Source organism: Rhinolophus sinicus, chromosome 2, assembly GCF_057876585.1.
Source record: "Rhinolophus sinicus isolate RSI-liver-muscle chromosome 2, RSI-T2T, whole genome shotgun sequence".
Lineage (NCBI taxonomy): Eukaryota > Metazoa > Chordata > Mammalia > Chiroptera > Rhinolophidae > Rhinolophus > Rhinolophus sinicus.
Genome location: NC_142502.1, coordinates 161,646,913 through 161,674,317, shown reverse-complemented (window position 1 = coordinate 161,674,317; position 27,405 = coordinate 161,646,913). Strand labels below are relative to the sequence as shown.

At 35.0% G+C, this 27,405-nt stretch overlaps 1 protein-coding gene across 6 annotated transcripts in view; it reads left to right on the top strand.

Annotated features, from left to right (window-relative positions):
* The window catches only part of MTA3 (metastasis associated 1 family member 3), a 178,379-nt gene that overhangs the window by 91,096 nt on the left and 59,878 nt on the right, over window positions 1-27,405 (top strand). For all 6 annotated transcript variants that reach the window (XR_012496310.2, XM_088796193.1, XM_074331928.2 and 3 more), the window contains exons 5-8: window positions 5,615-5,678; window positions 8,686-8,803; window positions 18,684-18,786; window positions 22,541-22,640. Coding sequence is in view for 5 of the 6 variants with exons in the window: in XM_088796193.1 (XP_088652319.1) it covers window positions 5,615-5,678; window positions 8,686-8,803; window positions 18,684-18,786; window positions 22,541-22,640 (385 nt within the window). In the remaining variant the exon portion in view is untranslated. The remainder of the gene's footprint in view (window positions 1-5,614; window positions 5,679-8,685; window positions 8,804-18,683; window positions 18,787-22,540; window positions 22,641-27,405) is intronic.

Genomic DNA, 27,405 nt, shown 5'->3' with positions numbered 1-27,405 from the left:
GGAGATACACCTGAAAGGATTTGTAATTTGTACATTTAATTTATGATACATCTGTTGAGACCTTTTTTGTTATCTTCAGAGAAGACTTATGTTTATTGAAAACTAGGTAGTAATGCCAACTTTTAAGCATACATGTAATAAATTAGAACTCCACTTGAATTAGTAGTCTCTCTTCAGTTGGTTAATAATGTCAAAGAAACTTACTTGGAATTGAATCTTTAAAAAAATTTTTTAATAAAGGCACTTTTCTTCCTCACATTTTATTATACCAATGTTTTTCTTTTAAGATGTTAGATTTTTGCAATTTTCTTGGTGTTTGTAATCAAAATTTGAATCAGCCTAAAGAGCACTTGATGACTATAAACAGTGCTACTTAAATGAATTTTACATAAGGAAGTTAATTACCCAGTATGCTTAGGTTCATAGGAGTGCTAGTAGAAGGAGAACTAGAGGGAAAATAACAGTAAGTGGAGAAAAATCATATTACAATTTAACATTTTAAAGTCTACATATTTACCACACTTTTTCTTTCATGTTTTGTTTATACTGTATGACTTTTTCTTTGAAATGATCGATTTAGTCCCTATGGGTTGAAATGTTTTCTTCTCCAGCCAAAATCACAATGCAGAAAAGAACTGGGTTAGATGAAAGTATATCCTACACATTGTTCTGAATACTGGTGTTCCACACGGTTGTGGAAAAGGCCTGAGATTTTCCTCGTAGTCAAAACAATTTGTCATCCTGTTCTGGAGAATAGGAACTTCCTAATAACCTAGTGCCTTTTGGACATTTCACTTCCTCCTAGCTATAAAAGGGAAAAGTGGCACCAAGAAAAGGTTTTGTTTTGCCCCCTGAATTACTCTTTGACAGTTTCTTTCAAATTTGTCAAATCTCCAGAATCATGGATTAAAGTCTTGTTCCTTTGGTAGCCTCCACATGCCGTAGACACAATGATCTTTCCAAAACACTGCTTGTCGTTTTTCTTCACAAAATCCACATTAAGCCCAAACTTCTTTTCTTGGCTTTTCATTCCTCTCTACCTTATCTACTGAAACAGTTGTTACAGTTTTTTTGCTCCTCTTTTAATTTTTATCTCTTAAGACATGTTAAAACAATATTAACAACAGAAAACATATCTTTGAATAGAAATGTTTAAAGATTCCCAGAAACCTTTCACTTTGTCCTCCTTTTTATAATCTAAATATCCATAAAATTATATTCTTTTGATTGCATAGGCAGTCCTTAAATGTTTACTACTAAGATATAGTTAAGAAAACTATAGTTCAACAATTCTCTCATGTATAGTTCAACAACTCTGAATGCCCCTTAACCAGGGGCATTTTTGTCTCCTGCAGGACATTTGGCACAGTCTGGACAGTTTTGGTAGTCACACCTAGGTGTGGGGATGCTACTGTCATCAGTGGGTAGAGGCCAGGGATGCTCCTTAACGTCATGCGCGTCCAGGACGGGCCTCCACAACCAGGGAATTATCTGGCTCCAAATGTCAGTGATGCCAGGGTTGAGGACACCTGACAGTCATTGTAAATAATCCTTGCTCCCTTAATATATATTGTATTCATACAAATGTATGCACTTCATCTAATTAGGATCCCCTCTTTTACTTTAAATTTTATCTTTTAAAAGTAAAAAGTATGTATATAGCTGTATAATAATACTGAGCAATCGTATGACTGGTTTCCCCTCGGTAGTAATTTTCAATTTCTCCAACAGTGGCATCTTGATGTGTACACTCTTATACTGCTGCTCTTAAGTTTTCAACTTTAGAAATCTCTCTTTACTTTCTCTTGTGTTTCCAATATATCACAACTTTTGTTTAACTTAATCAGTCTTTATGTTTTATGAACATGTAAAAATATTCCCTCACATATTCTTTCTCATACAACCTTTTGTTTTCCTTGGAGTAATAATGATTGTTTTGACGTTCCTTTTTGATCAGTCATCTAAAATGTAAAAATTTTTCAGTCCTTGCTTATCTGAAAATATTTTTCACAGTTGGCTGGAGATTTGTTTAGGCAAATAAATCTGGTTTAGAAATGGTTTCCTCCAGAATTTTGAATCTTTCCTTTTGCCCTATCTTACAGTGTTGCTCTTGAGAGATGTAATTTTCTAAAAGCCTTTTGGATCTTTGAACTTGATTATTTTTTGATTTGGTTGTTCATTGTATTCACTGGATGAAATGCTGTATAAAACTGGTTTGGTGAATTTCCAACCACAGAACCTAGCATGGTTTTTTACATGAAAAAAATCTTCAGAATCTAGAACAAATATAAGACTCATAAGGCCAATAAGAAGAATGCCTTTTTTGATGAAGAAATAATGACTCTGGTTGGAGAAGGACAGTTTAAAGTCAGACTTTGCATCTGTACTGGTGGTACCAAGTTCAGTGTGCCTACGGATCACGTGGTGACGCTTGGTAACCACGTACATTCCTTTGTCCCCAAGAGACTTGGATTCAATGAGTCTGATGTGGCACTAAGAAATTTGCAGTTTTCCAGGGATGGTGGTCCTGACCCATTTTACAAGCTGCAGTTATTTGAAAGTGAAGGAAACTCTTCAGGAAGTGTGGAGATGGAGGCTAATGTAAACTTTCTCTTTTTTTCACTTACAAAAATTGGTACTATCTTTAGATAAAAGAAATATGTAACTTGTATATATATTTTTCATACGATTTTTGAGTCTATGGGATTATACTGGACATCCTCTTAAGCAAATAGTAGGCTGATCAGCACCTGCCATGAAACATGGGACCGTGTTGTTTAGTGATTATTTATTTACTTTCTCTCTGCCCCAGCATCCAGCACGGTCCTTCTGAAACAGTCTATTTTTAAGAACTTTTTGAATGATCTGTGGAAAAGTATATTATCTCTATAGAAATTCTTTGCTCTTGTGTGGTTCCCTGTATGAAAGCAGAATGAATAATTATAAGAGCCTGGAGCGATCTTTCTTTGTTATGTTCTTTGAAATGTTTTATAACATCATGTTTGGGTATCTTTGTTCCATAAAGATTATGTTGTGGAAGAGAACAATTAGGATCCTTGCTTGAGATTCAGCATAAATCAATCGGGTTATCTATATTCAGAGTTTAATAATGGTTCCCTTAGTTTGGGTTTAGTTTAAAATTTATCATGTGTTTATCTGTGAGCCAACATTTATTTGGCATAAAGGAAGCCAGCACTTTAAATCTGTTTTTAAACTACTTTTATCAACAACTCTTGGCATGTAGTACATGTGTTAATTACGTATTCATATTTACTTCATAAAATAATTCTGACTCAACCTCTTGCTTTGTTAGCTGTTAATATATGTACATAAAAATTTCAAGTGTTGGATTTTCATTTTTAATTTGGGGAAAAAGTACAATATAGTTATATAGTAAAGAAAATTTAAAAACTAAAATCACCTATTATCCTTTCATCTTTGCATAAAAACTCCATTCCCCCAAATAATTTATATTTTAGATTGGCTTGGGTATCCTATTTTTTTTTTATTCCTGTGTCTCTAAAACAATATAATCAGTGTTTTCTTATCTCCTAATATAATTATGAAAATAATGGTTTAATGATTCAGTTTAAATCCTCTTGTCATTTCAGACAGTATGGAGGAGACTTTAGGTATACTATAGTGTTTATAAGAATTTTCAGTGTCTGTTAACCCTTAAAATTCAAGTAGCTGTTAAAATGGTATCTATTAAAATAACATGTAGCTTCTTTTGCTCCTCCCATTAAAAAAGACTCAACTTTTGAGAACTTAAAAAAAAATTTTTTTAGTTCTTCTCAGTAATTCAGTATTAAATGTTAGAAATACTGCTTTGTCAGCTTTTATTGAAGTAAAGAAAAATCAGTGGCATGTAATTTTGGAAGCCCCATTTAGTACTTAAGCATGCTGCATGTGTGAGCACATATTCACAGGTCATAGAAGTTCTGTGGCAGCTGTAGATATGCTAACAGCAACAGAGCCATTTCCCTGCTTATAATTCTGTCCTTCCGTGTTTGCCCAAAAATAAGACTGAGCCGGGACAGTCAGATCTAATGTGTCTTTTGGAGCAAAAATTATATAAGACCCGGTATTATATACTTTATATTGTTATGTTATGTTATGTTATACCCGGTCTTACAGTAAAATAAGATTGGGTCTTATGTTAATTTTTGCTCCAAAAGACGCATTAGAGCTGATTGTCCGGCTGGGTCTTCTTTTCCGGGAAACATGGTATGTAAGAGCATGTCAGGTAATTGTTGACTTTTGAGTGTTGTTATGTGTGCTGAAGTAATAATGTTAAATTTTCTGCTTCAGTAATATGTATGAATAAAATATATTAGCAAAACGAAACCTTTGTAACTCTTGGTAACCAGAATAGAGATTTGATAGGATAATATGAAAATACCACACAGGCTGTCGGAGAAATCTTTTGAAGTGATGTTAACCTAAGATGATTACCAGAAAAAGATGTTTTTATGAGAAGAAATTTTTTTTAATTTAAGGACTATATTAATAGTATTGCAAAATGTTAGAGAACTAATTTTTTAAAAAACCTATTGAGCATTTTATTTTAGGTAATTTTTTCTTTGACGTGTTTTTCATTCTGATAATCCAACAGGCTGGGGAAGGCAGTTCCAAGGAGAAAGGACTGGCCCAGACAACCTGGCTCCTAATACTAATTCTTCTTCTTGATGTACTAGCATTTATTGAGTGCTTACCCCTAACTAGGCATTTTGTTAAACTCTTTACTTGAGTTATCTATGTAATGTGGTTGTTTTTGCTTGTTATTTTGTGGGGAGCAAGAAGTGACTTTTGTTTAGAAAAATCAAATGACATTATGACAATTAGAAAATTTTTTGTGAGCCCTGACCAATATCTATAACTTGAATAGTCTATCGAAATTCTCTTGTCAAATTTGTAGCTATATTGAATTCTTCAAGCTAGTGAGGATAATTTTAAAAGTGCTTGTCATAAGTGCCTCTACTTGGATAACCTTAATTTTTCTTAAATCTAGACAAGCCTTTTTTTTTTTTTTAAATAGACATTCATGTCCAAACTCACACCTAGGGCTTAGGATCAAAGGTAAATGCCATCAGACTTCAAGGTCTGTGAGCCTGTAGATCTTTATTTTGCCCCTTTGCTCTGTGGAATTTCCTTGTGTTTAAATTTTAACTAGTCTTTAGAACGATTTCAATAAAGGTAAGTTAGTTAATCCTGATATGAATGTGTATTGTTTTTGGTTCTCATATGCAGTGACTACTTTAAAAATCTGAACATTATTTTAGGCAAATCTAGGTTTCATTGTATTCTTCTTTTTTTTTCTTGAATAATTAGGAAATGCCTATAAAGTGTTTTATGTTATAAGGGTTTACTGCCTAATACAGTTTTCTTCCACGGATTAGCCTCCCAATAAATGTCTACAAAGACAGTCTTTTGTTTTAGGTTAGGCAACACCAGGATTGTAAAGCCAGTCTAAGTATATACATTCCTAACTGCCAGGTGGTTTCTTAATACCAACTTTTCGTTTTGAATATTCCTTACTTTGTATGTGTCATCACTGTGAAGGTGAAGTAGCCTTTGTTACATTTATTTATTCACTTTTTCCCTCTTTCAACAGGGGGAAATGCAGTGTTGCCCTTCTGAATGAGACAGAGTCAGTATTGTCATATCTTGATAAAGAGGTAATTCACAATTATACTTGTTTTGTGTTTTTTTCCCCCTTTGTTTCCCATGAAGCCCATACCTTTGAATTTATTACTTGTACCAAATTATTGCACCACAATAGCAGTATTATAGTAAAAGTGTAATGACTAGAATGCATTTGGGTAATTTGATTGTTTTTGGTTAACTGAAATGAGAGTTGGCAAAAACTCCCGTGTCTTGTGTGTCTGTCTCTTTTTTCAGTTGGTAATGAGAGGCTTTATAAAGTATAGCACATGATTTAGCTTGTAGTGGAAGAAACATTTTTGGCTTTATGAAAAAGTGACTTTACTTGGTGCTCCCTGGTTTTTTGTTTTGCTTCTACTATTTTGTTTTTTTAGTAAATAGTTTTCTTTTAAACTCTTTCCACATGATATTTTACCATTGGAGGTCTGCTTTCTTGTCTCGAACCTTAATAAACTTTGTCAACTAAAACTACTTCTTTCTGTAAATTTCAGCAAGAAACTTTTTAACATTTTTAACAAGTGCTTCAGTGAAGGGAGGAACTTCTTATAAACAGAATATTCCTCGTTATGCAGTTTTATGTGACGGATTGGCATTTGTATTATAGGGAAAATATTTTACTGTTGATGATGTTTTAGTATTTAACCTTTATAGTTTCATAGTGTTTTTGTTTTCCCCAAATCTTTATCACATATATGTATTTTTAAAAAAGAATTAAAGGGGCATTTTTTATCATATTCAAATATGACCCTCTTATCTGAAATGAAAAACATAATAAAAAAGATAGATAAAAATACGTAGAACTACTGTACATCAGAAACTAATAAACTAAAAGTAAATAAATATTCAAGGCAGAAAATGGCTAATAGACTTTATAACTTAGGAAGTTGTAAGTTATATGTGAAATTTAGAAAAGAAGGCAGTAGGGTTTGTCATCAGTCTGTCCAACAGAATGGTCGATAATAATGCTCAGAAATTAGCATTACTTCCCAGAAACAAATAAAAGGAGGAAACATTCAGTATGTTTCAGTGTATTTTACTGGTGTTTTTGGCTATCAAGAACGGATTTTTTTTTTTAGTGGTAATTTTTGCCTTTTAATTTATTGTTAACCATTTGTATATGCTAAGGACTATAGTAAATGAAAATTTGCAAAGGTCTTTAGGAATTTTTTTCTATACTCCCCCCCGCCCCCCCTTCCCACACACACGCACACTAGTCCTTTATCAATCTTTGAATCTTTGGGCTGGGAACTGACCTTTGGCAGTGTATTTAAGGATTTTTTTTTTTTTTTTTTTGCAGAGGAGGCAGTTTAGGAAAAATAAAACTGCTTACATTACATTTGTATATGCTAAGGACTGTATGTTGAATTTGAAATACAGTTTTGTGATGTATATTTGCTACTTTATCCATTATAAGACTGACCCTTGGGAAGTTTTCTTTAGTCATTAAAATACTGAGTTTGGCATATTTGAAGATGGTAACACTCAAAGGGCAGCTTTCCAATCATCATTTTTTACTTGTTTTTTACTTCGTAATTCTCTGTGTTGTTGAAATTGACTGATTAAACAACTCTTAGAACACTTTCTTCCTCCTTTTTTACAACTTCTATTTTAACTAAACATATTTTGAATATATGCACATATCAGTACATACAAATCTAGAGTCTGAGCAGCTTATGTTGGCCCTAAATAATCATTTCATTTCATTTTACGGTAAAGTATGGCCAAACCTTGTTTTTATGGAATACTCTATTAAACATTTTACGACTAAAAGTGACCTGAAATATCTCTACTTGTAAAGCTGATGGTGAGCCAGTGGCAATAGCTTTAGTTACCTAGTAACAATCTTTGTTGCTCCTGTCTTATGAAAACAAAGAAACAACTCTGATTACATACTGCTCCCCTCCACCCCATCAAACTATTAAGCAGGTTGATTTATATATTCCTTTTCTTAGCATTTTTTCACATGCATAAGTGTCACATATTGGTGTGGCTTTTGAACAGTTTTACTGTTTAACCTTTTCTCCTGTCAGTGACCCATGATTAGAACACAGTGCAGAATTGCTCAGTGGATGGTATCTCCTCATCTGGTTTTCTCCTTGCCGGTTATCACACTCTGGAAGACATTGAAAGAAGAAAGAAAGCTTTATAATCTGACAGATTTTCTCTTATTTGCAGTTTGCTTGGTTGGGTCTTGGTAAAGAGCTGATGGTAAGGATAGGTCCTTCCAGGATATAATACAGAGTTGTGCAGTAAGTGACCCTCAGAATCATAGTGTGAAGCAGGGACAAGACTTTATGTTCAGATGACCTCCATTGGTTATGCAGAATTCAGCGACAGGTAGCCGTGTCATTTATCCATTAGGCTCAGAAACTAGGGCCTTTTGTGTTTCAAGGGACTCACAGTAGGTGTGCTGGTGGCATGTGTAGTGATGTTTATACACCTATGAATGCTTCAGAATTTAAAGGAGAACTGCAGAATTATAATTAATAGATATTTAATTAAATGTGTACAGTGTGACATTTTAATTAATAAACTGCATATAAGCTGAGTCTTCTATGGTTTATTTAATATGAATGTATGTGTTTTAATAGTTTGATAGAACGTGGGATGGGCACTCCAAAAGTAAGAGTGCCGGGTATCTACAAAGACATCCATACTGTGTAATGTGGGCTTTAGAGGGTTAAACAATGACTTGATTTTAGGTGTCTTACCTTCAACTTAGGGCTTAACTTTGCTAGCTTTTCAAAACCCTGTTTTAGAGCAGGCTTTTCTTTTAGACTAAATCAAATACATCTTTATAGCGTACTTTTATTGTAAACTCTTTGTTTTGGCCTGCTTTAATATTACACTGTTTTACATGATGACAGTAGCATCATGCTCTCCTTAAAGATTTATGAATTTATTCACTAAAATGAAATTTTATACACTGAAGTTTTATGATTTCATTATTGTGACATTAGATTTATTGCTTTATAAAAAGTTTACCTAGGTATTTTCTGCCTTCTTTTTTTTCTCCCCCAGGATACCTTTTTCTACTCATTGGTCTATGACCCCTCAGTGAAAACACTATTAGCTGACAAAGGTGAAATCAGAGTGGGACCTAGATATCAAGCAGACATTCCAGAAATGCTCTTAGAAGGTATGTTTTTCTTTGGGTTTCAAGTCCTATGAAAACATACACTATATCTTGAAAATCAAATATTCTTTTCCTCATATGGGAGAAACAACTTTTTAGGCTAAAGTTTAATAGTTATGAGTTCTTCCAATTTTAGAAATGCGAAAAATAGCAAGGGCATAATAATGTCATTAATTATTCATTTTCGATTTCATATTTTTATTTTCTGGCTGTGTTTTTCTTTTAAATACAACTTTAAGATTAATGTTAATGTTCTAGAACTTGTGTTTCAGTATGATCCTCAGTGCCTGTAAGCCATCTATCTGACAGGCCATGAAATCTAGAGAACAGTTACATTTTGGTGGGCGTTCTGGCTGATCTGGGTACTTTATGTACCAGAGAGATTCAATGCTTTGCATTTTAAAAACATCTTCCTAGCAAGACATAATTTATTTTTTCCTATTATAGTAAATGTACACTCAAAACCTTTATTTTCTGATTTCAAAAGTAAAATATTCGTACTATTAAAAAATAAAACACAAAATAAGAAAATGTATAACATAGGAAATGGATGCGATCCCCTTTCCTTCATTCCAAACCCATGTTTAATTACTGTGATTGTATAGAGTATGTTTGTTTTGTTCACACTTTGGCTTATATTCCATCCAGGAATGATTCCTGTGCAATGGCTAGTTGCACATGCTATTCTGCAACTGCTTCTTTCCGTTAATGGTATATCTTTAGCATCTTTACCCATGAATAGAGTGACTCTTTAGTGACTGTGCAGTTCTTATATCTGCACGGATGTGTCGTAATTTCCTTTTCCATTCACACTGATAGACTTTTAGGTGTTTGCATTTTTTGTTATTACAAATGATGCTACTGGAAAATCTATATATATATTACACAGTGTAAATACTTTTTGAGCATAATTTCTTGGAAATGAAATGGTATGTACATTTTAGATACTCAAAATGCTTCTTTGCCATTCAAAAAGACTATATTAAGTTATGAATGAAAGAACCAGATACCTTCACCAACACTGTGATTATCAGGGATTTTTTTTTCTCCTCCATCTCCACCCTACGTTTTTATATCTCATTGTGTTCTTTTTTTTTTTTTTTTTTAGTTTTTAAAGTTGAGATTATGCTACCTTAGTTATCTTTAGCTCTTCTGTAAATTTCTTGTGCATTTTCTACTGGGTTTTTTATCTTTTCATGTATTGGCAAAAGTTCTTTGAATATTAAAGGTAAACAGATACAAAAGTATTTGCCTTTTGTCTACAAGTATACAATCCCCCAGTTTATTATTTGAGTTTTTTAAAATTTTAATAGTGGTTTCAAATTTAGATATATTTTATTTACTTTTTTATCATACAGAATTTATTTGTTTTTTTCCTTTAAGGCCTTTATGGTTTGCATTATTCACAGAAAGGTCTCCTCCACTTTTGTTTCTGCCCTCTGATTACTAAAACATACAAATTCTTCCATAGGTTCTTCTTTCTACCTTGCCTTACTTCTAGAAAATGTATGCAGAAAAGTTAAATCAACAGATACTCAGGATAGAGTTTGTGAACCATAGTCCACTTTCATGTTAGTGGTGGGAGGTGGTATTGGCTATGAATAATGCCAGGCTGCGGACTACTTCTGCATTTTCATGAACTTAAGTACCAGGAAAGGTCAGTCAATAATGATTAAGCTTGGAGACGAGAATGCTGTCTGTCTATGCTCAACTGTGTTTGGACAGTTTTTTTTTAACAGACTGTGAGTAGTAAATCAATTTATTACAGGCTGAGAGATTGCATTTATTGACATTCTGATCTGTGCAAATCAACTTGTCTTCCAAAAATAATTTTGGATGTTTATAGTCCTTAATGTTTGATGTTAGGCTTATATCACGGTACTTAAGCATCCACTGAATATTATTTTTAAAAACACACTTGATTTTTAAATTATACAAACAGTACTGCCATGAGTATAATGGGTAATTTTGTACTCTGGATGTAATTGGCAAGTATGTTCCTAAACGTGGAGTTGGCTATATCATAGGGCATGTGTGTTTGAAATTTTATACAAAATGCCAAATTGTCTTCCAGGTTGTCATTTACAGGTGGGTTTTTTTCCTTGTTTTAATTAAGGTATAATTTATATGTAGTACATACATTTCATCCTTTTTTGTGTACAGTTTTGTGAGTTTTTGACAGGTGTATATTGGCTTAGTGAGATAGTTCAGTAAGTCCATCTGCACAAGCCAAAAGCCAGGAACGCCCATGGTCTCATGTGTGACCGGCGCCCGGCCCAAGTCCTGTATCCCCTGACGGCCCAGAGGGGTGAAACAGCTCCTCCCTGGACTCTGATCTCTCCCTTCTTCAAACCATGCAGACCTGCTTTCATGTAATTTTTATGCTGATTTTATTATTTGACTTTAAAAATTTTGTACTGCCTGAGTCATTGATTGCGTGGTTCTCCCTTGAGCACTGAGCGTAAGTGTAGGCATATAGAAAGTCTAGAAATTTTTGTGTATTGCTCACGTAAAGATAAATGCTGAACCAAGTAGTGAAGTTGAGATGTTTTGAGTACCAGTGGGTAGAAAAGTCAGATCACAGAATCTCATGTGTTGCCATTCATCTGATAGTATCTGTCCCTGATAAGCAAAAGGCTAGAGTGGTGCAATTTGTGAAGCATACCTACCTACCTTAGAATTAAAAAAATAATAATAATAATAAAAAAAAAATATATATATATATATATTTTTTTTTAATGAAACAATAATCCATAAAATGCATAATTTATCCTGTAATCCTTCTCACAATGGAATTGAGGTTCTTCTGGGTAAGAGGAAGGGTTCTTAACAGCTTGCAGCATTTAGGGAGTTATGCCAGTTACCTGACAAAGGCATTCTTTGTATTTAGAAAATGTGACTAGCTGTTCACTAATATAATAGATCTTACAGTTCATTAACAGTGTTAATTGCCTTTAACATAATATTTCTTCTGAGTGGTTTACAAACTTTCTTTAAATGAAATATAACACAACATGACCTTAAATAATATAAGAAAAATCAAGTTATTGTGGGTGAGGTGGGGTGAGAAGGCCCCATTGAATCTCTTGAGGTGCCCTAGGGAACCTTAGGATTCAGAGAATTACAAGTTGAAAGCTGCTGTTCACTATACCATACCTCTTACTGTGTTTCCCCAAATATAAGACCTAGCTGGACAATGAGCTCTACTGCATCTTTTGGAGCAAAAATTAATATAAGTCCCGGTCTTATATAAGACCTGGTGTTGTGTTGTGTTGTGTTGTGTTGTGTTGTGTTGTGTTGTGTTGTGATATGATATGATATATGATATGTTATGTTATGTTATGTTATGTTATGTTATGTTATGTTATGTTATGTTATGTTATGTTATACCCGGTCTTATAGTACTGGGTCTTATATTAATTTTTGCTCCAAAAGACTCATTAGAGCTGATTGTCCGGCTAGGTCTTATTTTCGGGGAAACAGGGTAAATAAAAGCCCACCTTTTCATTACATAGTTGAAATTCCCAAATCAACTTTACTCAGTTAAAAGTGCTCATAATGAAACCCCTTTGTAATATAGCATGGCAAAGGGGCTCCACTATATTTTTCACTTCTTCCCATTTTTTAAATCTTAAAATTACTTAATTGCAAATAACAGGAATGTAGGAATGCAGTTATACTAGAAATATAAGTTGTAGTCCCTGAGATCATCCCTTCTAACCCTCTATTAACTGCTGTTACTAATTTAGCATATTCTCCCAGACTATTTGTTACACAAATATTGCATCGAGATCCATGAAATTATATTCTATGCAATGTTTTATTGTGTGATAGATCAAGTTCATTTTATCTTTTATTACAGGTTTTAGGTAGGGCAAGTTTTTCCTTATTGTTCTTTAAAATTTCTTAGCAGAGAGCTCCCATCTCATAGATTTTTCTTCTTACTGTTCAAGTTATTATCAATTTGTCAATTTCTTCCCTTCCAGATTTCATTAGGATTCTGATTGAAATTGTATTAATGTTACATATTACTTTGGGAGGAGGTGATTGATCATTTTATAATGTTGAGCAGTGTGTGTTTCTGAGGTTTCTATTCTGTTCCCAGGTCTGTTTTTCTGTTCCTATTCTAGTAACTCAATTTTAATTATAGAGGTTTTGTAGTATGTGCTAATACCTGGTGAGGCTAGCCCCCATCTCATTTTTCTAAACAAGTTTTATTATCAGCTTGACTAACACCAGGGGGAAAAAAAGCCAACTTTCCTATTTTTATTGGAGTTGCAGTTGATTTTTAAATTATTCTAAGGAGAACAGACGTTTTGATCATGTTGAAACATCTTAACCAGAAACAAGGGATGTCTTTCCCTTTATTCAAAGCTATTTTGGGTTCTTGTGGGAGTCTTTTGTTTTTTAATATAGATTTAGCCATATAGATTTTATGCAGCACTTGTTAAGCTTATTTTTAAGTTCAGAATTTATCTGCTTTATTTGTAAGTATTCGATTTTAACAAAGAAAGACATTTTTCATCATAATTGAAGAAGTCACTTTGGACTCTTATTTCAGCTTTTAAAGCATTTAGCATATCCACAGTGTTTCCTTTCAGTTGTCATCAGGTAATCAACTAGATGCAAGATTTAAAGAACCCATTTCCTTTTTCTAACATATTTTTGGGGGAGAAGGTGTAGGACTGCAGACAGGTAGGTATACCAACCGTGTCACCGCACTTGAAAAATGCGGACGTTGCCGTGCATACACAGCCAGTACCTGTTTGCAGGGAAGTTAAATGGTAGAAAACATGGTATTCAAGAACAGGTGTTTAGGACTTGCTGCAGCTGTCCTCATTAACCCTTTTGATATTCTCGAGTGGGTACGTTTTGACCAGTGGCCAGATTCCAGTTTGCACTGGCCTGGGATGCAGAACTTGAGTTAATATTCTGAGTAGGTGGTAGCATCAGCACCATGCCAGAATATATTAAAGGCTTGCTTTCTTTGTGAACGTGTCTGGATGAATTCTAAGAGACTGTTATGGCATTAGTCTTGCTAGTGAATAAATTTTTTTGTGACTTTAGAATTTTTAAATTCATTTATGACTGCCCACCCTCTAATGAGCTCTTGAGATCTGGAAAGATCAGTATGTAGTTTGCAAAGGAAGTTAAAGGTTTCTTTGAGATTTTAAATCTCTTATTGAATTTGAATAAAGCACCTAGGGAATTTTCCACAGAAAAAGATATCATAATGTGCGAAGTTTTGAATTATTAATTCACTGTATTTTAATACTGAAAATTTAAGAAAGAAATCTATTTACATATTAAATTAAAATTGTAACTTAAAAGTATAATAGTAACATTGAATTATTAAATTAAAATGACTGGATTCACAGGTTTGGTTGAAACCTGGCTGTGCTGTGTTTTAGCTGAGTAACCTTGGGAAAATGGTTTAACCCCTCTAGGTTCCCATTTCTTCCTCTTTAAAAAGGAAATAATAATGTATGTACATATATAATAGTGTGATGATCGAATGAAGTAGTTTATTTAGCATAGCACCCTACGCCCACTGTTAGCTATTACAGTTGCTTCTCCCCTGGTCACCATTGTCTGTTTGCTACTAATAATTAAATAACTCTTGTCAGTGTTTGGGAATTTCAGGAGGTCTCTATTTTTGAGAGTTAAAGAGCTGTTAGTATAATTTCTTCTGCTACGATACATGCGTTTTAAACCTGAATTAGCTCACATGCGGTTGGTGAATAGGAAAATGTGAGTATAGAGTAGAAGTCGGGTTGGTTAATCTGAGACTTTCTCCAGCTATCAGGGAAGCAAGTATACTCACAGATAGAGAGTTTAAGAAAAATAGATGGAAATTCTACAGAAATGTCTACCTCTGGTGTAAGCAATGGCTAATTTAGTGGCCTCAAAATCTGTGGCACTTTGTACCAGGTAAAGGCTCTATGGGGAAGCTTGGAGTTACAGATGAGGGGGCTATGAAGACATTTCCCCCAGTGTTCAAAAAACCCTGCACTCTGAATTCTATTTTTAATTTTGTTGAAACAGTGCACAATGACTTATGTCTCAGTGGAGGAAGCATGAATGAGTCCAGGGTTTAAGGAGATAAAAGATCGACTGACCTTTGTGCTTGGTGCAAACAAATGTCAGTGGAGCTTTAGCTGTGTTACTGTTTTTATTAATGATAATTACTTTTTTCTTTTTTTTTTTGACTGCTCTGGTTACCAAGTTCCATAGGTTTTCAAAGTTTTGTCCTATTTTTTTCATAAACCCTATTGTTTTCAGTGTGTAATTTTACGGAATGTGCTTTTCAACAATGTGGTGTTATCCAAATTTAAAACATCAGCCTATAACAATGAAGTGTAAGCAAGTAGTGACTGTAACTATCTAAACAGTTCATTCTCAAGCCGGGGCAATTTTGTTCCACGGGGGACATTAGACAATGTCTGTAGACATTTTTGGTTGTCACACTGGTGGTGGTGGCAGGGAGATGCTCCTTCCTGGCATCTAGTGAGTAGAGGCCTGGGATGCCACTTCAACATCCCTGTCCACAGGACAGCCCCACAGGCAAGCATGATTTGGCCCAAAATGTCGATGGTGCTGAGGTTGAGAAACCCTGTTGCAAAGGGTTCTTGGGACATAGTAAGCACCGAATAAATGTTAGTTAATATTTACATAATTATCGTAATACTTAAATTTTCAAATAAGTTATTTTTGATCTAGTGCTTTTGATTCTGTTGATTTTTGTGCCAGTACACCATTGTTTGATTGCTGTTGCTGTATATTTTAATCCATCCAGTTTAGCCAATCCTTTCTCTTACTATTCTTTTCATAATATTTGATTTGTAGAGATTAATATTTGGATCATTTTATTGGCTTCCAAGACTAAATTTGTTAAATTTAACCTATTGAGTTACTTGTAGAAAAATTATATCCTTAAGATTTTAAATCTTTTTTGCTCTTTATACTCAAGTCATCATGTAATTTCTTTTTACAAACATAACCTTCAATTTTATTTCTTAGTGTTTTATACTTTCGCCACAATGAATGTGATTTTTTAACATTATTTTCTTTTGTTTAGAGTACTGTTGAGTTTTTTATATTCATATTTCATAATTTAATACATTGGCCAGAACTTTCAGAACAATAGTAAATAAAAACAGTGATATATGGTATCTTTGTGTATTTGTGCATTAATTGTAACATAAACAGCATATAATATTCTGGTGGTTGGTGCAAAGAAAATTGTGTTTAGCACAAAGAATATTTCCAGTTGTCCAGGAAAGGGCCAATAGGATGACAGTTTGATATATTTAGCCTTAGCTCTTCAGAATCTTCGAACAACATGATGTGCTCTCAGAGGATATACTGAAGAAGTGCTTTGTCCATACTTTCTGGAAGTCTTAAAATATAGCTGGAAAGTTAAGGCTAATACATTTAAAATCATTGCTGAATCTGCATTTCTTCAAAATTATGGAAAAGAGCAGATGTAGCAAAAATAGGATGCTATATGCAATCATGCATTTAGCTGGGAAATATATTTTGTAGGAATTCGGATATTAGGAAGATCTTCATGAGCCGGGTTATTTAATGATATGAAACTTCAGCAGATTATAAATGGAGAATGGAAGTGATGAGATTATTGCAATGACTGGAATGAACATGACCAGGACATGGAATTAATCTTGGTCCAGTCTCTGACTCATAACACAGTTACCAAGACCATTCCAAGGATTACTGCTGGCTCAGCTGAGAATTCAGTTATAAGATTCTAAATAAGTTAATTCAAGAGCTTCTTAAAAGTCTTTCCACTGGGAAGAAGTGATCAAACTGTGATATAAATGTAATTATATGGGGAGTTCTCATCTAGTTTGAGTGACTGTTTGAAATGGAACATTTCTATATTTATTCTTTTTGTTGTTACGCTATTTTTGTTCTCATCCCGTGGTATTGTCTGTATCTCAGGTTTTAGTATAAGTGTATCCAGGAGTGTGTTTTTTTTGTTGTTTTTTTTTATTGCTTGCAGCGAATTTATACTAAATTCTACTGCAGTGTACTGCGGAATGGATGGATGGGATTGAAATATATCCATTTTATTAGAATTTGAAAATTAAATATCAGTTTTACCCTTACGTTCTGGAGTATATAAAATCATAACAAAGGGGATTAATACTGAATACTGTTATCATTTCATCTGTCCTTTTTTACTATTACTATTTATCTTACTGAAACATATTATTTGAAGATACAGGGAAATTGTAATTGTGTCATTCTCCTTTCCTAAGTTTCACACAATTCGCAAATTTTTCAGTTTTAGACTCTGAACCTAACCTAACATTGATGTGTTGGCTCAGCATGCGGAGAATTATAAACAGAAACAATGAAAAATGAAATCCTTTCAAACACTTAGAGCTCTTTGGCCTGGTACTCTTTCTGCTCTGCTTGTGCTGCTTTATGTTGGGGGTGGTGACCGCTCTCTGGTTACCTGCCTTTGAACAAGAGGCAGAGGATGGGCAAGTCCCCCACCTGTCGGCAGCGGCAGCGACTGACCTCAGAGACTGCAGGTAGAACAGCTGATTCTGCCTTCCCCTTTCTCCGTTTGCGCCATTGATACCTGCTTGTTCCTATACTAGGACTGAACACATTAGAAGCCGATAGCCTGGGTTTGTCAGTTAGGGGATGTTTAGCGTCAGAGTATGTTAGGAAGGCACTGCCTGATGTTAGAGATGGAGTGATTCAAAAGCAAAACAAGCCAAAACCAGTCCCTAGCCTAATAGGAAATCCATAGCTGTAAATCAAAATTCTAGTCAACTCCCAAGTCTGTTTTCCATTACTATACCTTGTCTTGACTTTGAGTCCTGCCTGATGGTTCTGTCTCCTTGTGAGGTATTCAGAAAACAAAGCATCCTGCATGATCGTCAGTCTTTTCCTCTGCCCTCACCACTTCATCTCGCACTTGTTTCCTTCTTGTTAATGCCAACATACCCATGCAGTTCCAGGGCTTGAAATCTACATGCTGCATCCGGGCTGTCACTGACATTCCTAAATCTTCTCTGTTTGCTCTCTATGGTCATTACCATGTCTGTCTGTCTTCATCCGGTATCTCTGTAGAGCAAATCATATACCATTGCTAAGTGTCAGATGTGAAGTCTGGTTCTGGTCTTGTCACTCCCCTACTAAAAAGGCAGGGGCTTCTCATTGCCTCCCTATTCAGAAAATCTGTGTGGCGTCTTCTGTAACATGTTCATAATCCACTTCTCTTAAATGTCTCTTCTCATCCCCCTTAATGTACTCCTGACAGAATGAGCTACTTTCCTCTGTCACATTTTAAAGCCCCATGACTTTTTTCATGTTCTCATTTCTTACTCCTAAGTCCTTTTCTTCTGCCAGTGCATTCATACCTTTCAGTTCTTAGCAGAAATGCCACCTCCTTCATGACATCTCTCCCTAGCTAGCCTAAAATAATTCCTTTAATCTTGGGAATCTTACAGTCGTATCTCTTCATTTCTTATACCATCTTTTTTTCCTGTTCGTATCATAGTTATTTATGGGTACGTTTTATCATAGTTTAAACATCTTGCAGCAGGAGTGCTTTCTTTTTTGTCTTTATCTCTCTTAGTCTGAGGCTTACTTAGGGCCTCACACATACAAGTACTCAGGAAATACATGCGAATGACTAAATGAAAATACTACATGGTTGGTTTACTTGTGTTGTTATCAGTGTTCACTTTACGAACTGTTCTACATCCGCCGTTGGAAAGAATGTACCAAAACTGCGAATATTTCCTTACATTTTTAATGCTGTGGTGACCACAGTCATCCATTGTATGTGACAGTGTGTGTGCTTTGTGTGTAACAAGACTCCATTTCCTTTGTTCTCGGACAGGAGAATCAGATGAGAGGGAACAGTCAAAATTGGAAGTTAAAGTTTGGGACCCAAATAGCCCACTTACAGATCGACAGATTGACCAGTTTTTAGTTGTAGCACGGTGAGTATGGCACTACTGAGTCAAAAACATCTTTTTATGAAACAATTTATACGTGTTTTCTTTGTAGTCTACTTTTTTCCATTGGTTACACTTTTCTTTTCCTAGTTAAGTAAAAAAGCCTAATAACATACCTTACCACTTCCTAAATAATATGGTTTATCATTAGTTTCTATTTGAAATATGAAAATAGATCTATTACATTTTGCTGATTAAGAAACTGAATACTTCTTGTAAAAATGTAAGCACTGCAGAAAAGTATAAAGAGGAAAATTCAGCACCTAAAATTCTGTATCTTTAATTAAAGCAGTGATTATTCAGGTGTCAATAATAACGCGTGCCTCAAATTCCTCTTACTGCAACCATGCAGGAGGAAGGCCTGTTGCCGAGTGTAGGACTTTCCTCTGAGAGCTCTAAGCCTGGCTGCCTGATTGGCTTGCTTCCTCTCTGCCTGCCCTCCTTTCCTCTTTTCTTGATAAAATGAATGGGGCAGAAATTTATTTTTCTGTTTTGCTTATAAAAGTAAATGATGTTCGTGGGGGAATTGCTGCAAACAGAAGGTAAATGATATCATAACATTGTAATAGAAAAATTGGAAAAACCTAAAAGTACATCAGCAAGCAATTAATGAATGCATTGAGATATATTTAATAATGGAATATTACTTCACAACAATCAAAATGAATGAGTTACAGTTATGTGTAGCAAAGAGATAAATCTCAAAAATAATATTGGGTGAGGATGCATACATTATGATCACATAAAAAGTTTTATAATGTAGTATCTTATTAATGGATATATATATACACATATATAAACTTTTATATATACAGAGGGTGCCAAAAGATGTATATACATCTTAACTCTTTTGCTGCTTTAATTGATTTCAAGTTTTTTTCCCAAAATGTGTCAGAAAGCCACAAAAAACAAAAAGTTGATATTTTTATTATTTTATGCATTTAATAATAACAATTTGAGCTGCTTTGTATATAAATAACATTATTTTTATGTATAAAAATTTCCTATTGCTATTCATTCTTGAAAAACACAAAAATATAGAAAAATATACATCTGGTTTCCTGAACTTTCTTTCTGGAAGTTTCCATCTGCAGTTAGTGGATGGAAACACTCATTTGGATATATTCAACCGTCATGGCAAAAGGGTTAAGAAAGGAAAATAGTATTAAAATTGTAATACTCAATATATACCGATAACAAAAGATGAATACAAGTCATGTTTGACTTCTGCAATCATAATTGGTGCTCAAAGTGGTTACATCAGCACCCAGACACTTATGATTATGGCGAACTACTGCTTGAGCAACGTTGACCAAAGTGTCCACTTGTATACATTTCTTTGGCACTCTCGGTATATAAAAGTTCTGGGACTCTGTGTAGGGGGCTCTAACAAAATTTATAATATTTATTTCCTTAAAGAATTAATCAAACATGGCAAAATATGAGGTGCGATCAAAAGATACAGTGAATGTTTAAATAAAAACATTTATTACAGTAAAAGACACATTGCCATTAATCCCCCTCAGAATATTCCCCCTCACTTCGAACACACTTATCCCATCGTTCTTGCCACTTTCTGAAGCAGTTCTGGAAGTCCTCTTTCATGAGTGTCTTTACTTCATCCTGCATCATGACAACAACGCTCCGTGTCACACATCCCTTCTGGTATACTGCAATATCTGTCAAATAAGAACATTACGGTGTGTCCTCATCAACCTTATTCACCGGATCTGGCACCATGCGACTTCTGGCTCTTCTCCAAAGTCAAAATAACTGTGAAAGGAAAATGTTTTGAATCAATTCAGGACATCGAGGCAGCCACAACATGGCAACTAAAGACACTCATGAAAGAAGACTTCCAGAACTACTTCCGAAAATGGCAAGAATGATGGGATAAGTGTGTTTGAAGATGGGGGGAGCATTTTGAGGGGGATTAATGGCAATGTGTCTTTTACTGTAATACATTTTTTAAAAATTTAAACATTGACCGTATTTTTTTATCACACCTCACATTAGAATCAGGTAGATTTAGACATGATTACGAAGGTCTTTATTATATTCTATAATTTTCTGTTGAACTTTTTCATAATGCAGTGGAAAAAGAGTCTTAACCCATCCTTAGCTCTGTTCATAGTGCCCGTCACAATGAAAGTCACACATCATATTGGTGGCTAGGCATTTGGACTCCAGAGCCCACGGGCCTAGCCACTGAGTGAGTAGATGAAGAGACTTGCTGTACATTGTTGGGGGAGGAGCCAGTAAGTGGAATGGACGAGATTGAAGATTCAGGAGTAGAAATGAATCTTTGCTGGAACCACTGGCCTAGAGACTCGGATAGGTTACCTGGATTTTGGTCTGTTTAGTAGACATTGCAATTTCAAGATATGAGTATCATTCTGTTTTTCCCTTGATTGCCAAGAGCCATCTGTTTCCTTTTTCCTTGAAGCCAGGATAAGAGGCACCGAGGAGATGCAACTAAGTATGTTTTTCAATTTTTGTTTTAAAAAGAAAAAATCTTCTAAATATAAATTAAGACCACAGCCAAATACCACTGCACATCCCACCAGAATGGTTAGAATGTAAAAACCCATAGTTTTTACACTAAGCGTTGGTGAAGAGGTGGAGCAACCAGCACTTATATCCTGCCTGGTGGGAGTATGAGTTGGTATAGCTGCTTCGGAAAACACCAGTATTCACAGTAGCCCCGAACTGGAAACACAGCCACAGCCAGCAGCCTGTGTGAATCCACAGGCGTAATTTTGAACAAAAGAAGATGAAAAGAATACATAGTGTGATTTTATTTGAGTTCTCAACTGAGCAAAATTAACCTGTAGTGTTAGAATCCAGGATGATGGTTCATTTGGGGCCAGAGGAAGGGAGTAATGATGGGGAAAGAGCACGAGGAGTCCTGGGCTTCAGTCACCTTCTGTTTCTTGACCTGGATGTTGATGACATGGATGCATCCCTTTGCCATAACTAAATAGCTGCACAATGTGTACTTTTCTGCACTTGTGTTATATTTTAATGAAAATGTTTATTTTATTTTAAAATTTATTGGGGTGACAATTGTTAGTAAAATTACATAGATTTCAGGTGTACAATTCTGTATTACATCATCTATAAATCCCATTGTGTGTTCACCACCCAGAGTCAGTATGAAAATGTTTTAAGAACTCCTCAGCTAACATGTTTAAAATACAGACAAGCAGCAAGTTTTATCTTCATTTCATGCTTAATTTCTACATATCGGAAGTCCTTTTAAATCATTAAATGATAATCAGTGTTGTGGCAATTTTTTTTAAATGGGAATCTGTTAATATTAAGTCCTCATAGGACGAAGTTGATTTTCAAGGAAAAATGTGTATTGGGATTTTACAATTTGGGCTATGAAGAAAGGGTCAGAACTTATTTTGCCGTAATAGTCCAACTCCATGGTTAATTCTCGTTTGTGAGCACATTTGGATGCCAAATTGTTTACTCCATGGCGTTTCAAAATAGATCTTTCCCTTTATGCCTCACAGCCTTCTTTTTCTTAATTATAATGACTCATGGTAAATTGGCTTGTCAGTTCTTAAATCTTATAAAAAATACGTTTTATTTGATACTTGAGTGTCAAACATTCAAGAACTTGTTTGACTTTTACAATTTTACATTCACTGCCTAAATGTGTTTCTTTAAATATTAAAAGTAAATAAATAACAGAGCCTTGCTTTTCTCTTTGTTTCGGTGGTTTATTCAGTGCTGTTGGGACATTCGCTCGAGCCCTTGATTGCAGCAGTTCGGTAAGGCAGCCTAGTTTGCATATGAGCGCAGCTGCAGCTTCTCGAGACATCACCCTGGTAAGATGCTTTTGGAAATTTTGGAGTTATTTCTTCTGCTACTTGTTTAATTTTAAAGTCAAAATAGCAGTGTTGTAGACATGAGAGTTTTCTGGCTCTTAGCCCTGCTGACTGCTAGGTTGATTTGGCTTGGCTGGTTGGTTAACTGGGCTGTCTCATTCCTAAGTCACCTCTTGTGTTTGTGGGCTGAGACAATAAGAATGACTATTCACTGGAGTAAGTACAAAATGGTAAAAAAAGAATATTTTGGGGAACACAACTCAACATTCTGTCTCATCTGTTCTTACTTCTGTGTTTTTTTCATGTATTCCATCTATTACAGTTTTTTCAAGTGAAAGTGACCACATCTTGAAACCATGGTATTAGGAATTATTCCATTGTCATGACCATTATTCAGTATCAATATCTAAAGTTTTTCTGTCTGTTCATTAGAAAGAGGTTCTGTGTTCTTAACAGTATTTCATTACATTGTTGTTGCCATATTCTAAGACTATTTCTTTATTCTCTTGGTGATCACACGAAGCTTCCCATATTCAGTTTAATTACACTGCTAATGGCTGCTACGGTTGGGCATTGGGCTTGGTAGTTGCTTCTCTCTCTCTACCCTCCAGCAAAGTAGACCTGCAGGGTTTTTGCCAGTTGAAGTTAATTATTATATTCTGTTGCCATAATCCTTTGAGATAAGCATAAGTTATTCATTTTACAGATGAGAAAACTGAGGTTTGGTGAGGTTATTTGACCAATATTTATTACATGTAACAAAAGTTGCAGTTTCATTTTCTGATGGAACGGAATACAATAATATATTTATTACTTTTTATTCCAATTTGAAATGCTTTTCACAAAATATTTCTCATAATGTAAAAACTCATCCTGGAATGCACACCAGATTTGTTTCTTAGTATGCTTTCTTGTAGTTTTGTACAGTTATAGATGGTGATGAAAAAGCATTGATAGTCTATAGCCATTATGGAATCCCTTTCTTTATCCTTTCTCAAAGACTAGAATGTGTTTATAGAAGCAAATTTTGTTCTCTTCACTGGTACATTAATATTTCATATAAAAGTTTAGGGATTTCAAAATAAGTTTGTATTTTCGTTGTGTAGAACTTACAGAGTACTCTACCAAAGAAGCAAGAGTACAGTTGTCACATTTGTAAAAACCTTCAAAATCCTGTCGACATATTTATGGGAACCAGAACTACATGGAATCACCATCTGTATTTGTTTTTCTGTTCAAAAGATTTTTTCCCAATTCTAAAATTAATGTATGCTTATGAAAACTACAGTACAGCAGCAGCCAAAAAAAGTTTTGTTCCCATTACCCAGAGTAGAATGTTCTTTACCATTTTGTTTTTCTAGCCATTGTTTTGCATTATAAACAAAAATAATGGGGCAAATTACACAATAGTACAGAGGATAATGGCATAAAACTCCACGTAGTACCACTTAAAACAAGTACGAATAGTTTAGTTCTTTGGATTAAAAAATGTTTTAACCATCATGGTTAATGTGGAGGTCTCCAATATTTTCCCCCTAGTTCTACTCCCCATCTTCCATCTGTATTTCTTACCCCCACCACTCTTGCCTCCTGTCAAGAGATAGCCACTATAACAAATCTGCTATGTATCTAGTCTGTTTTTGTAGTTTTACTTGTGTATTTATGTATCCCAAAACAACATAAACATTTGTTTTGCATGTGTTTAAATTTACTCGAGCATTTTGCCATTTGCTTACTGAGATCCAGCTATATTAACAAATACATACCTACTTCACTCATTTTAACTGCTTTGTAGTATTCCTTTATGGAATACTATATACCACATTATTCATGTAGTCTCTTACCAGTGAACATCTGGAGTGCTTTAAAAACATTTTTCTTTTGCTGCATTGAAAATTACAACACATTTCCCTTTGTGAGAATGTGTGTGAATTTTCCAGGCTATAACTACAATCGAAATAGTAGTTCATAGAGCAGTGCTCACTTTGAATTTGACCACATGCAGCCAAATTATTCTTCATACCGTGGCTGAAATGTATAATCCCACAGCAGTTAATGAGTGTTCTCCTTTTTTCATCCATTTCCTTACATTATCTTCAACACTTGGTATTTTTAGACTTCAATTTTAGACTGAAAATGGAGTAACCTGATGCTCTGTCATTTTAATTTGTATTTACCTGATTACGTAGTGATGTTATTAAGCATGTTTTCATATATATGTTTATGGCTCTTCAGTTCTTTTTCTTCTTTGTAGTTTAGATTCATATCCTTTGTCTAATCTTCACTTACAATATTCTGTTTTTTCTAATAGTCTTAAAGTTTTAACATTTAGGACTATAAATACATCTGAAGTTTATTTTTAAGAATGGGGTGAAATAGGAGTCTGATTTTGTTTTTCTCCATATGAAGTATTAATAATACCATCACCTTTTATGGAATTTGTTGTTTTCCTCATAATTTTGTAATTCCCTTCTATCTTATTTTGAGGTTCTAGATATGCTTAGGTCTGCTTCTAGATTCCTAATCTGTTCTCTTCTGTTTTGTTAATCTATATGTCTATCCCTGCATAAGCACCTCATTATAATAAATTATGAGAGCTGATAAGACAAGTGCCCTGTGAACTTTGTTGTTTACACAGTTGACGTCATTTAGAACAGTTTTATTTCTTTGCTCCCACTGTCCCCCCACCCCATCCCCCACCATGGTTTCCTTAACAATCTGACATAAACACTATTACAAGAATCTGGAAAGTTTTTTTCTAATGTTGCATGATCTTGCCTTGTATAGATACACTGTTACTTACGAAGCCCAGTTTCTTGTGGTTTAATACTGTTCTAATGAGATAATGCTTCTCAGATTATAACTGGGGATTCTATCCCTGTTAGAGTACAGCAATTCCCTCTGTTTTGTCTGAGGAGTGAGAGTGGAAAGCCTGTTCCTGAGACGGTACAGAGCTATTATGACAGTTGGGACTGATTTGCCTGCCTGAAGATGAGTCTGCCAGGTGAGGAGCCCGTGAATGGGCTTTGGGTTTGCAGCCGCAATAACTCGCTGCTTCCCACTGCTGGTGACTGATGGGACAGCGGGTGAATTTCTTTGGGAAGAGGCAGTTTTTCCAGATTCACTCTCTGTTTCTGTCTGTGAAGACCATTTATAAAAGAAGCATTTTGAAGAGGACACAACCTATATACCTTAATTAGTTTAAATATCATTTTGTGTGTATCTTTTACAATACTTGGCTATTATGCTCCTTCTAGGCAGGTGCTTTCAGATCTGCCAGTGTTTTCAGCTCTTCTGTTTTGTTTTCTTTAGTATTTAGCAATTTGGAGGTCACTTTTGTATTACATCAGTTGTTAGCTTTCTAAGCAGAAGTGTCCAATTTCAGAAGCTCAGGAAATTATAGTTTGGCATGTTTGTACAACTGGTTTCAGAGGCAGGTTGGATCTGTTCGTGACTCCTACTGAGGCAGGCGTTCTCTCTACCAGATTATCTCTTCTGTTTCATTCTCATTACAGTGGCTTGGGTTTAAATACTATTGTCTGTCTTGGATTAGGTAGCACTGAAGAAGGGCTGCTCTTTTGTCTGCAACCTTTAAATGCCTTGGTTTTCTGGTCTTAACTACTCTAGGTTCAACTTTACTTGGACTCTTTCTATATGTTGTTCTTGTGTTGAAATTATATTTTCAGTGCCATAAAATTGACATCTTTCAAAAGTTGCAAAAGAAGGACTAAATCATGCCCTTGGTTGTATCAGATGTCATGACCTGCACCTTTCATCCTGTTTGCCTGGTATGGTATCCTGCCTTCCCCTTGGGTGTTAAAATAAAAGATCCTGAGGCATTTCTATAAAAATGAACGGGAGTGGTTAAAAATTGATAATCAATATGTTGATAATACGAGTTTTGCAGATTGTTTTCCAAAAAGAGCATGTGAAAGACTGATAAGTTGTTTCATGCCATTAAATGAAAACGGACTTACTCAGCTGAATTTGGAGAGTCAAGTTCTTATTTTCCGTTCAGTGTTTTCAGGCCTGTAACAAACACATCAGGTTAGTACTTTTCTCCATCAGGTGGCCAGACCATGGATCTGAAGACCTGCTGCAGAGAGGGCAGGGTTGGGGAACTGTCGGAACCTAAGAAGCCCGTCCGAGGGGACTTTCTTTGTGGCTTTTCCTGTGAGGACTGCATCGCACTTTCAGCATTCCTAACCCGATGCATCCGTTTATCCAGGACAATCAATGGATGCCACTTGTCAAATCACGAGAAATATTTTGGTAGCAGATAATGAAGCTGTTTGCAGACTGCTAGATCTAACTTCTTCATTTTGAGATGTTACGAACATAGCTGGACTGGGAATTTCAAGCACTGCTTGTCTAAGATGTAGTAAAGTGTACTATGCACAATGTGCAAAGAAAAAACATCATTTAGCAACAATATCTGCATTGACCTTTCTTCCCCACCCCCTTTTGTGGAAACAAAATTCCTTAGAACAAAGTAATCCCTGAGGTGGTTAGTAAGTAGAAGTTAGTGGACATTCCAGCCTGTTTGCTGTCTGTACCCTCATGGCTAGAGGGGTGGAGTGCCGTGTACGTTGTTAGGGAGCTATTGATGGAGCAAAGCCTCAGTCTCTGAGAATGGGTAATTATATAGGTACTGGATTTCTCTTTTGCCTGGACTCCGAGGACTAAAGCAAGTTGTGGGTAGTATCCCAGAAAAAAAGAACTTTTTGTGGTGATTGGGGCTTTAGAAATCTAGGATAGACTATGT